We start from the raw sequence: 11,528 nt of genomic DNA, 5'->3' as shown, positions 1-11,528 counted from the left end.
AATTTCAGTTATGCATTCAGCTTGTTAAAAGAAAACTAACATTATTGTAACAGGCTCTGTTCTAGGCCAGTACATCAGGCGGCCTGGGAATCCTGTAAAAATGCAGATTCAGAATCAGGAGCCTGAGAGCCTGCATTGCTAACCAGGCCCCCGGGGATGTCCGTGCTGGGGTCCGGCACCACACTTGGAGTAGCAGGTTTCTAGGTACAGGACGGATCAACAAACAAAACAAAGACCCCCCCTGCCCTTGGAGAGCTCCTAGTCTGGCTAGAAATATATTGGACCCAAAGAAAGGTAGACAGGCTGAGGTCAGAGGCACTCGGAGACGTAGAAAATCAGAGCTGGAAGAGAACTTAGAGGATGTCTGTTCCTATTTTAGAGGCTGGGAAACTGACGCTCACAGTGGGAAGGGAGCTAGTCAAAGTCGCATCCTTTGCTGTGGCAGCTTTTGGAAAAGGCTGTTGGTTTCCTATTCCCTTGCATTATCAGGGTACTTAGGGACCCCTTTAGGGTAGCAATCAATCATGGTGGTGGGGCGGGGGAGGAATGGTCAGCAGCTTCAGAGGTTGCAGGAGTACAGGTCTGGGGGACCCCCAAGGAGGCCCCCTCTGCTCTGGACCCAGGAAATCAATTTCAGTCATCCCCCTAATGACACATGCAAACACTGGGATATATTTTGGGAGATTTTAGGTTTCTTCGACTGACCCTCTATTTTTCTGCATGACTAAATCTGTAGCAAGGATGAGCCAGGAGAAAAACCTCTTCCTATTGGGAATGGAAGGATAAATCCTGAACCCACGCCAGGCTCCTGTTCCCATCTCCCAGGACCCAGCTGAACAAGGCCATCTACCCAGAGTTTCAGATTGGAGAACCGTTTGCATGGTGTTGAAAAGCAACTGCCTCCTCCACTGCTAGGAACATAAACTTTTAAATTCAGGCCAGTTGTAGCAAATTTCATGGAGTAGCTAAAAAGAAGAGCAACATCTGGCACACTGGTCATTAATAATACAACAAAGGAAGAAAAAGAGAAACTTTTCATTAGTAGTTTTTGATGTCAATTTATTTTATCCCTTTGTCAATATTCAAACAGGCAGGCCATCATTAAACATTCAGAAAGATCCTCGAACAGAGTCGAGGCATCTGTCTTACCTCAGTTTCTTCTTAGAAACCTGGACATCAAGAGCTCGGGCATGTATAGAATAGCTGTGTTAAAAATATCTGCTGTATCAAAAATATTGTTTGAGGATCACTGCTTAGAAATATTTTAGTTGAAATTTTATCAATGGCCAGTAAGCAGGCAGATCCTGGTTCTTAAAGGAAGATCTGGTGTAAATCAGCAAAAGTGTGGCTTCCAAACTTTTAAGTCCTCCGTTGGTATTTTGTTTGAAACCTGGTGTTGACAAAGCCCACTGTTTGTTAATTAGCATCCTGTCAAATCTCTCCAATCAAGACCATGCTGCACCTGGTCCTAGTTAAAAAGTGCATTGTGAGCAACTCTGATGTGACCCACAGGGGACCCTGCCATGCGCAGAACCACCTTCAATGTGCATGTCACAAGTACCCCTTACGAAATGAGAAGGCCTCTTCACCCAAAGGTGCTGAGAGCTTTTGCCTACTCCTAACGGCCTGCCACGCCATGTTAACTTCTTTGATAAATGTTCATCCTCCAGACACTTGCTCTTCCCGAAAGAAGGCATCCCTTCCTGGGACAGAAGACTCCTCAGAAGTAAAATTATTCTTGAAAGAAAACAAAGGAAAAATGGAAAAAAAGAAAAAGAAAAACAAAGACCGAATGCTCTCTCCTCAGGAGGAGCTCAGTGAAGAAGAGGCTGGCCCTCCTAGCTTGCCTCTCCTTCGCTGTTCTGGGCGCTGTTGCCTTTGCAAGAACTGCCCGTGGAATAGAGGTTGTGGTCCTTGATGTAGGCAATGACGGTGTCCGGGAGCAAGTACTTCACACTCTGCCCGTGGCCCAAGGCCCTCCTGATGTATGTGGAGCTGATGTCGTTCTGCACTGGCTCCCTGACCAGGAGGATGTTGTGCTGGCACCTCTGCAGGATGGGAGAGTCCGAGATGTACCCCTTCAGGTCGTGGCCAGCCCGGCCCACGCACACCAACCCGAACTTCTCCACTATTTCCTGGATGTGCTCGTCTTTCCAGAGGTTGGGGGTCTGGAAGGTCTTCAGGATGTCTGCCCCGCAGAGCAGCTTCAGCTCAGGCACAGCTGGAAAGACAAGGGCAGATCCCAGCAAAGTTACAGGAAGGGTCACGGCCGGGAAAGATAACATATTCCATTTGCAATGTTCATAAACGCTCCTTGGAATGTATTGGAAACTCAATGTCTCCATGCTCATGACTTAAAAAGAAAAAGCATGAATCTGAAGCCACTTCAGGGACACACAGTTACAGGTAATAATTCAATCAATAAATCTTTGTTTGCTATTGGTGAAGTGCCAAGTGACACAAAATAGTTTTTATTTTTAGTGGTTGCTGGGTCCCACGCAGAGTGGTCCAAAGGTGGCTGTGCTGTACCCAGAACCCCATCTTCTGACAGAGGAATCCTTCTTTAAGCCCGAGGACTAACAAGCTGTGGGCCTCAGACAAGTTACTCCCTTCTCAAAACCCATTTCAGCTCTCACATTTGTGCTTCTCTAAGTAAGCCCTCATCATAAAGGTTAATTGTAAAGGATAACCAAAAGGTCTCCAAGGCCCCAGCTGATGACCTTGTCATCTGTTTTCAATGAAACAAAGCTCTAGTCTAGAACAACTGGTCAATGTGGATAATCCTTTGACATTTGTTCTAACAGAATGGCGATATTGCTGATAAAAGAGTACTTAACATTTATCGGGTGCTTACTATGAGCACTACTGGGTGCTAAGCACCTTTTGTGTATAATCTCATTTGAGCCTCAGAACAACTTGATGAGGCAGGTATTATTGTTGCGCCCATTTTGCAGAGGGAGAAAGGAAGGCACAGAGAAGCAAGTGACTTGCCTGAGGTCACTCCCTCATCCAGGCAGTTAGTATTCAAACCTGACAGCCAGCCGCTAGGTGGGGCATTTGTAACTGGTAGGCTCTGCTGCCGCCTGCTGGCAGGAATTGTACATGCATCAGAACCGAGAAGCCCTTCCTGGATTGTACAGGAAAAATCAAGTCCATGGGAGAAGCAACCGGCAGGATCTCTGGCCCTTCTGGAAGGGGATTCTAGCTTTGGTAAACAGCACAGGCTGGGGTCCTAGAGCGCTGGCATCTCTCAGTCACCAGGAAACCTCAGCTGGGAGGGGCTTCAGGGATCCCACCTGCTGGGGAAAACCTGCCGGACGTAATTGCTCAGTTTAGGCTCCTCTACTGTGGAACCTTGAAAGGAATCTGGACCTGGACCAGAGAAAGGAAGTAGAAGAGGGGCACTAGGCCAGCTGTGGAATGGAAAGTGACAGACCGAGTATCGCGGGGAGGTCTGAGTCCCAGCCCCAGTCGGGCACAGGCTTCTGTGGGGCTAGAGCCAAGGCTTCCTTCCCTGGGCCTCAGTTTCCCACCTATGAAATGGTGGGCACTGGACTTGTTTACTCAGCAGATGTAATTAGAGAAAATCACTTTTCAAACACTCTAGCAGGATGATATTGGTATAAGGGAATGACATTCAAACATATATTAATGCATGATGCACGAACTCTCCATGGTTAAGAACAGGATTCTAGACACCTTAGAATCTAATCCTGTTATTTAACAGTGTGACCTCAACTTTAAAATGAGGATATTAATAGTACTTATCAACTAGGATTATTTTAGAATCAAACCAGCTTATAAATGTAAAGTACTTTGAGTAAGTGTGGTATGTGTTACCTGCATCCATCAGTCCATCCATCCACCCACTTATCCACCAATTCATTCATTGACACATCCATTGAACACTTACGGGGTATCCCATGGCCTTTTATAATCAATGAAACTGCATTTAAAATTTTTCCAATAACTCACACTTTTCACTAATTTGGGCTGGTCCCATTGCTCCAACATATGTGTGGGTTTGAATTATTCTGCACCTGTGAGGTTTTTACTCATTTCTTATTTATTCAATCATTGTACTACAGCCTAACACCAGAGTTTGTCCTTTCAAACAGTTGGGTGGTTTTTATATGGCCTTCCTCTGGGGGAGGTTAAGTGATGTACATTTAATTCCAGGGTCTCTGGAGGCCTAGGGCACACACCCCTGTTCCTATAGGTCAGAGAACAAAGACACTCCCTTCTCCTCCCAGTAGATATTTGTGGAATGATTTCCACATATCGGCTTCAATATTAGATGCCGCTTGACTCATTAACAATGACAGTAGGAGCATGATTCACTCTGAGCCCCTGCTCACCCCTTCTCTGGTCCTCAAGTCAAAGGCATGTCTTCTTCCGGCCTCAGGTGCTCAGACCCCAACTCTGGGCAGTCCTGTCATCGGGCCTCACAGAAGTGTTCCCATATCCCTTTCAAATCCACTCACATCACTGCTACACAATCTTCAGGTCAAGTGGGTCTCACCACCCTAGTCCACAGTACATCGTCTGAGGTGTTGAGTAAAGGCTACCATTGGACTGTCCAACAGTGATGCAGTGACACAAACAGGAGGTGTGCTGGCGTTCTCGGGCAGGGTGCTCTCTCTGAATTGCCACCGGCTTTGAAAAGCAGAGATTCACGTGGAATGTGAGGGAAGTGCCCCCAGGACCTTTTCCTTTGAATGTCCAGCTGCCCTAACACCTTTTAAAATGTTTTTTTAATTGATTTTGAGAGAGAGAGAGGGAGAGGGAGAAATAGAGAGAGAAACATCATCGATTGATTCCTTCCTGCACCCCCTCTACTGGAGAATCAAGCCTACAGTAACCCAGGCATGTGCCCTGACCGGAAGTTGAACGGATGACTGTGCGAGCTGCCCTCTTTGACATTAAAGGGCACCAACCTTGAGGTCAGTCAGTCCTGGGTTCGAATTTCAGACCTGCTGGGACTCTGGGATAGTTGTAGCAGACAAGCCTGCTTCCTCAGTTGTAAAATGGGGATGATGAAACCTCCTGAGGAAGTTATGGAAATTGAGTGAGGGAGGGAATGCTATGTGCACTTCCTGCCTAGTGCCGGATATGCCCACGGCCACGTGGGCCACACGGACACACACAGGAGCGTGGGACTTCTGGGCCTACACAGGAGGACACCAAAGATGAAGCCAGGTACTGGTGTCTGTAGGGCAGCACCCAGCTTAGCCAGACAAGTCAGTGTGAAATGGAATCGGATGAAGTGCCTGCTCAGGTTACATGGGAAGGGCGTCCTCTGAGGGCCACTGGGCTGTGCTCAGCCCCATCAGCCCAGGGCGGGGACCAACTTCACAAAAGACAGACACAGTCGGCTGTTAAAGGACCCAGGCATCCCCCATCCCAGTGTGACACCCATGTAGCCCAGGACGCAGCAAGCAATCCACATGACTGGTGAGGCCAAGGAGGACTGCAAATCACAGGAGTGATGGGCAAAGCAGGGCTCTGGCAGCCAGAAAATGCTGAGCTCAGCCTATAATTTGCAATCCCAGAGTAGAACAGCACACAATAAAATACACAGCACACAAACAGTCCTTTAGAAATATGTCACTAGTAACATACAAGCCACCTCATCAAAAGCCAGACTTATGCTGAGAAAAACTCCATCTTCCTCTTTTAATTGCGCTACAATTTTTTTTCCTGATTACAAACATATCTGTGTCAATTATGGAATATTATGGAATATATAGAAGATATGTGTTAAAAGCAGGAAATAATAATAATCCTATATAATACAAGCCTAATATGCTAAGTGTCTAGTCGTCCGTTCAACCAATCAAAGTGTAATATGCTCACGATATGCTAAGGCTGCTCAACCACTTGCTATGATGCGCACTGACCACCAGGGGGCAGACAGTTGACCAGTTGCTATGATGTGCACTGACCACCAGGAGGCAGACACTCCAACTGGTAGGTTAGCTTGCTGCTGGGGTCTGGCCGATTGGGACTGAGTGAGAGGGGCCGGACATGCCCTGAAGCCCTCCTGCAGTCCCTCCCCAGCTGGCCAACCTCTTGCGTCCCTCCCTGGCCTGGCAATCATACACCGGTCGGGTCCCTCAGCCTAGTCTGTGCCCTCTCGCAATCCGGGACCCCTCGGGGAATGTTAGAGAGCCCATTTTGGCCCAGTCCTGCTCAACACAGGAGCTGTTCCCTGGTGGTCAGTGCGCTTCCACAGGGAAGTGGGCCTAAGCCATCAGCTGGACATCCCCCGAGGGCTCCCGGACTGTGAGAGGGCGCAGGCTGGGCTGAGGGACCCCCCTGCCCGAGTGCACGAATTTCGTGCACCAGGCCTCTAGTTATATATATATGAAAGCCTAAGTGACCGAACGACCAAATGACCAAACAATCGGTCGCTATGACATGCACTGACGACCAGGGGGCAGACGCTCAACACAGGAGCTGTCCCCTGGTGGTCAGTGCGCTCCCACAGTGGGAGCGCTGCTTAGCTGACTGACAGGCTCCAGATGCTGGGTTCACAGCTGGCAAGTGCAGCTGTAGCGGCACGAGCTTCTCCCACCTCCGCCTTAGTGCTACTGAGCAGTGGCGGTGGCAGGCGTAGGGGGGTTGGGAAGAGCAGGAGTGGCACAGTGCCTGGCTTGGCTCGGGCTCCTCCCTGGCCACCTGCTGCTTCGTGGGATGTCGGACTGCCGGTTTTAGCCTGATCCCTCGAGGGTTCCCGGATTGCGAGAGGGTGCAGGCCAGGCTGAAGGATCCTACCAGTGCATGAATCTGTGCACCAGGCCTCTAGTAATAATAATAATAATAATTCTGCTTTCTACAAATCATCAATAGTTTGGTATATTTTAAAATATTTATATTTTTCTATATACTTGAGATTATATATATAGAACTGTATCCTGTTTTTTTCCACTTACCTTATAAGCATTTCTCTAAACCAAGAAAACCTTTTGTGTAGATTCTTCATCCAGGTAGCCTATCTAGTAATAGACAAAGATTGAAATTGACCGTACCTTCGCTACACCTCCCACTGGCTAATCAGCAAGATATGCAAATTAACTGCCAACAAAGATGGCGGTTAATTTGCATACATAGGCGCGAAGCAGCGGAGCGAAGACTGAAGGTGGCTCCAGCCAGAGCAGCAAGGGCTGTGAAGGCGGCTCTGGCCGGAGAGGCACTGCTTTTCCTCCGGCACCCGGGACCCAGGCCTACTGCATGAATCTTTTCATGCAACAGGCCTGTAGTACAGTATAATTTACTTACACATGCCCTTATATTTAAACACTGAGGTTTCTTTTATTTTCTGCCATTATAAAAACTGTGTGATAAACATCTTTCTGCATACATCTTTGTCCTGATTTCTAATTATTTCCTCAGCTCGATTCCTGAGAAGGTGGGGTGGGAACTATATCAAGCAAGAGGCATGGACATTTTTCCCTCCTCCTTTAAAAAAAAAATTTATTGATTTTTAGAGAGTGTGGAAAAGGAGAGGGAGAAACATTGACCGGCGTCTCCTGCATGTCCCGTGAGCACCTGCAACCCAACTCAACCCCACCTAGGCATGTGCCCTGCGAAAATCAAACCAGTGGCTTCTTGGTGCACGGTCGACACTCAACCACTGAGCCACACTGGTCAGGCAGGGGCATGGACATTTTAAAGCCCCTGATACATTCTGGTCAACTAAAAGCCCACTTTTCATTCAATGTAAACTTCCTTTTTTAATAGTTACTTTACATGAGAACAAGATGAGTAGCATTTAGGGTTTGAACAGAAAGAAGGGATATGAGACAAACCCCAATGTTACAGAGCCAAGCAGAGTGGGCTAGGAACCCCTAGAAAAATAAATCCCAAAAGAGAGTGCTGTGAGCTTTGGCAGAGGGAGTGAGGAGTCCATCTCAATGAAAGCAAATGGGATTGTTTTCACGGGGAAGGTAAGTTCTAAACTGTGCCTCAGGGTCAGACAGGTTTCGACAGGGGAGCTGAGATGGGAAGGGGAGGAGGGGGCAGGCCAGGTAAAGAGCCGACAGGGATTCTGGAAGCATGTGCAGAGGTAACATGCGAGAAGATGGGAGCCTCAGGGGGGCATGCCTCCCACATCACGGAGGGGTGGGGGGGCTCCCAGCCTCTCACTGGAGGCTCCAGCATTCCCCAGAGGCACGGAGTGCCCAGCACCCATGCTGTTTCCTGCCTTTGTGCCTTGCTCAGCTGCGTTTCTGCCCAGAAATGCCCCCAACTCCAGATAACCTACTGATCCTATGAGTCTCAGTGCAGGTGTCTCCTCCTCCAGGCAGCCTTCCTAATCCCTGCCTGGACTCATCACCATTCACAGCCTGTCTCCAGCTCAGGTCTAGGGTGGGGGCAGGCTGCCTCTGTTCTCAGCCTGAGCCCAGAGCCTGGTCCGGGGCAGTGCTGAGCCAGCATCTCTAGACCCTATTAGGTGTGACTGCTGAGCCAGAGATGATTCAGAAAGGAGGCAAAAGGCTGAGAATTAACACTTCTTGTGCTCATGACTGGGACAGGGGGAAGAGCCCATGCAGTCCGGGGGAGAGGCGGAGAGCAGAAGAATATAATAAACACTGTATAAGCTGGTTACACAGGACACTCTATAACTCCTTCCTCCTTAGATTCCTGCTCCAGTACACAGTTCCCCAAACTGGCCGTAAAGCCTGTCCCCAGAGTGACCGTGAAACACCCAGATTCCCAGGTACCATTTCCACTTGGGCGGTCTGGGGTGTGGTTTGGGAATTCCTGTTTTTAACAAGCCTCACAGGTGATTCTGCTACGAGGGATCCTTTGACCGGCATTTGGGGACTACCGCATGAAACCTTTGGGGCCTGCTGGCATTTTCAAGTCCTTTTAGAAGACTGTCTCCCAGTCTGTGTTCTGGGGAGCACTAGCTGTGGGAATTACTAACATGCACCATAAAGAGTTCCATGACTAAAACATGACAATGGCTGCTATTTCCTTTTCCTGTGGGGTCACAATGCTCATGAACATAATAAAGGCTCTGAAAGGCCTGCAGTAAAGAAACCGTTTTAGGTTTGTTTAACCATGACATTCCCAAGCCCCACTGATCTGGAGATAGTGTCCCACCAACCAAAGTTGGGAGAGCTGCAGATGGGCTGCTGGAATTTCAGCCCAGTGGGAAAGTAATTAATTCCCTTTTGTGTCAAGTCCTGCCCTCCCATCACCTGGTGTTCCTGTTTGTTTGCAAGAGGGGGCCCTGCATTTGACTCCCACCCCAGTACCATAGCTGCCATTAGAGAAAGAAGGTACTTTGAAATCATAGCTGACAAGGTTCTATCATACACCAGGAGTTGACAACAGGGTGGAAACCCAGGGTTATAAACTGAAAGGACAATCCAAATCAACTTTAAATTCCCTTAAAAACAAGTCTTCTTTCCCGAGTAAACCACTGAGTTACACTGTTGTATTAGTTTCTCAGTTTAAGGGTTATAATGAAACATTTTGTATTCAACAAGAAAAAAACCCACCCTGAAAAAAAACAAAAAGAACAAAACAACAAAACAGAAAGGCTAAGGCTTTTAAAAGAACCCCAGCATCACTCACCCATTTATCCCTGTGCAGCCCTGACTGTAATCCATGTCACAAGCATAAGTCACAGGGTAGGTAAACCCCTCTGGGGCAGGAAATCCCAAGTTAGCATAATGATTTACAAGGGGTGGTGGCAGACTGATTAATTTGACCATTCAGCCTGGGAAGCGTAACCCCAACCAGGCAGGCCCCAGAGGTTCTCCCTCCCACAGAGGAGGGGGTCAGTACCCACCTGCGGGTGCTGGGGAGACAGCTCTGCCTTGGCCCCGACCTTCCTCCTGGGGCAGATATCTGAGTAGTTCGCTGTGATGATGCCTGTGTTGTAAACATAAGGCTCAGGGTGTGTCTGTGCAGCCTACTGTCCCCCAAAGCCACCCAGGGGCTCCCAGATGTTAAGTCTCAGCCTGCTTCTGTCCATTTTAGGTAGCACATTCCACAATTATTTGCTGAGGGCCTACTATGTGCCAGGCCCTGTGCCAGGTGGTAGACAGAAAGCAGACACTGAGGGGTCGTCCAGAGAGCCCTATCCAAGACAGTTCACTGCCTTCTGTGAGCCCAGCATGAAGGGGGTGGGGGGAGTTAGCGTATTCCTACTCTTTTCACATTTTCTTTCAATATTTCACTTTTTAAAAAGAATGAGTAGCGGTTATTAGAATCAGACAGACCTGAGTTCAAAACACCAATTTTCGTTTGTAAAGCCGGGACAAAAACACCCACTTTTTAGGCTTTTGTGAAGGTAAATGAGCAACTACACAGAAGGCACTGACAGCTCGATCCCAAAAAAGATGCTCACTCTTACCGTAAGTTACTATCTTAGAACTAGAGAGAGTGATGGCTAAGAGTCTGGCTCCAAGCCAGGCTGCCTGGGTTGGATCCCAGCTCCTCCCCAGGCCTGCTGTGTATCCCTGAGCGAGGGTTTCAAGTCTGTGTGGATGGTTTGGCATCTGCATGATGAGGAATAATGACAGTGCCTGCCTCCAACGGGTGGTTATGAACATTAAAAGAGCTGTACATGCAAAGTGCACTGAACAGTACACACAGAGCAAATCTCGTTACACGTTAGCATTTCAAATATGATTAGCCTCACCAATTTGGCATGCGTGGCTCTTTTAGCATTCTGTCTTCTGCAAATCAAGAGACAGCTCTGTCTTCTTCTTTTTTCAAAAAAAATCAGACACAGGTAATCACTATGTCATATCAATTTGATCTTCTATCTCCTACCTACTGTACTATGCATTAACTAGAGCTGTATTTGAGAGGGAGCAGTGCCTGGTGGTAAAAGCATATGCTTTGCAGCCAGGGCAGGTGGGTTCAAGGTTATGTTCTCCTCCATGTCTGATCCCGGAAGGGTAACTAACACCCTCGGAACCTCACTGACCTTGTCTGTTAATTGGTCATGAAAGTTCATGCCGGCCTCATCTTCACTCAGTATCCCAAGAACATGAAGAAGGAAGTGCTCTACCCTGCCAAGTGCTGGGAAGAGGTTCAATGCTGATGATTACTGGGGGTGGGCTCAGTGTAAAGATGAAGTTCTAGCATTAGACTGCCTGGGTTGGAACTCTGGCTCCAGCTTGTAGCTGTGCAATCTTGCTGGGTTTCTTATGCAATCTGCCTCCAGTTTCCTCATCTGTAGGATGGGGTATAATGACAGCCCAATCCCAGAGAGCTGCTGTGAGGATTAACTGACGAGCTTAGCACTGGCCCATACACAGGAAGTGCCCAATAAATGTTAGCTGTTATTATTATTGTTGTCAGCCTATCTTCCCCATAAGATTGTGAACAGGAAGCGCATCTAATTCATCCTTATAGTCCTAGTATTCAGGAACTGCTCACCCAGAGTCAGCTAAATTCAGAAATGATGGAAGGAGTGGATAAAGAATACATTTAATTCTCGTCCAAGTCCTTCCTGATAATCTCAGAGACTCAGCTAAATTTTCTTAAGGCCTAGCTGTGCT

At 48.0% G+C, this 11,528-nt stretch overlaps 1 protein-coding gene across 5 annotated transcripts in view; it reads right to left on the bottom strand.

Moving 5' to 3' along the window:
• Positions 1 to 1,042: 1,042 nt before the first annotated feature.
• Positions 1,043 to 11,528, bottom strand: part of NMNAT3 (nicotinamide nucleotide adenylyltransferase 3) — a 78,318-nt gene continuing 67,832 nt past the window's right edge. For 4 of the 5 annotated variants that reach the window (XM_036332399.1, XM_036332394.1, XM_036332395.1 and 1 more), the window contains 2 exons: positions 9,806 to 9,888; positions 1,043 to 2,221 (listed from right to left, as the gene is read on the bottom strand). In XM_036332399.1, coding sequence (XP_036188292.1) covers positions 1,839 to 2,221; positions 9,806 to 9,888 — 466 coding nt within the window. In that variant the 3' untranslated portion in view covers positions 1,043 to 1,838. The remainder of the gene's footprint in view (positions 2,222 to 9,805; positions 9,889 to 11,528) is intronic. The other variant, XM_036332398.1, reaches the window with a different exon arrangement.

Source organism: Myotis myotis, unplaced genomic scaffold (genome assembly GCF_014108235.1).
Source record: "Myotis myotis isolate mMyoMyo1 unplaced genomic scaffold, mMyoMyo1.p scaffold_m19_p_13, whole genome shotgun sequence".
In the NCBI taxonomy this organism is placed as follows: domain Eukaryota; kingdom Metazoa; phylum Chordata; class Mammalia; order Chiroptera; family Vespertilionidae; genus Myotis; species Myotis myotis.
This window is presented reverse-complemented; position numbering and strand designations above follow the sequence as displayed.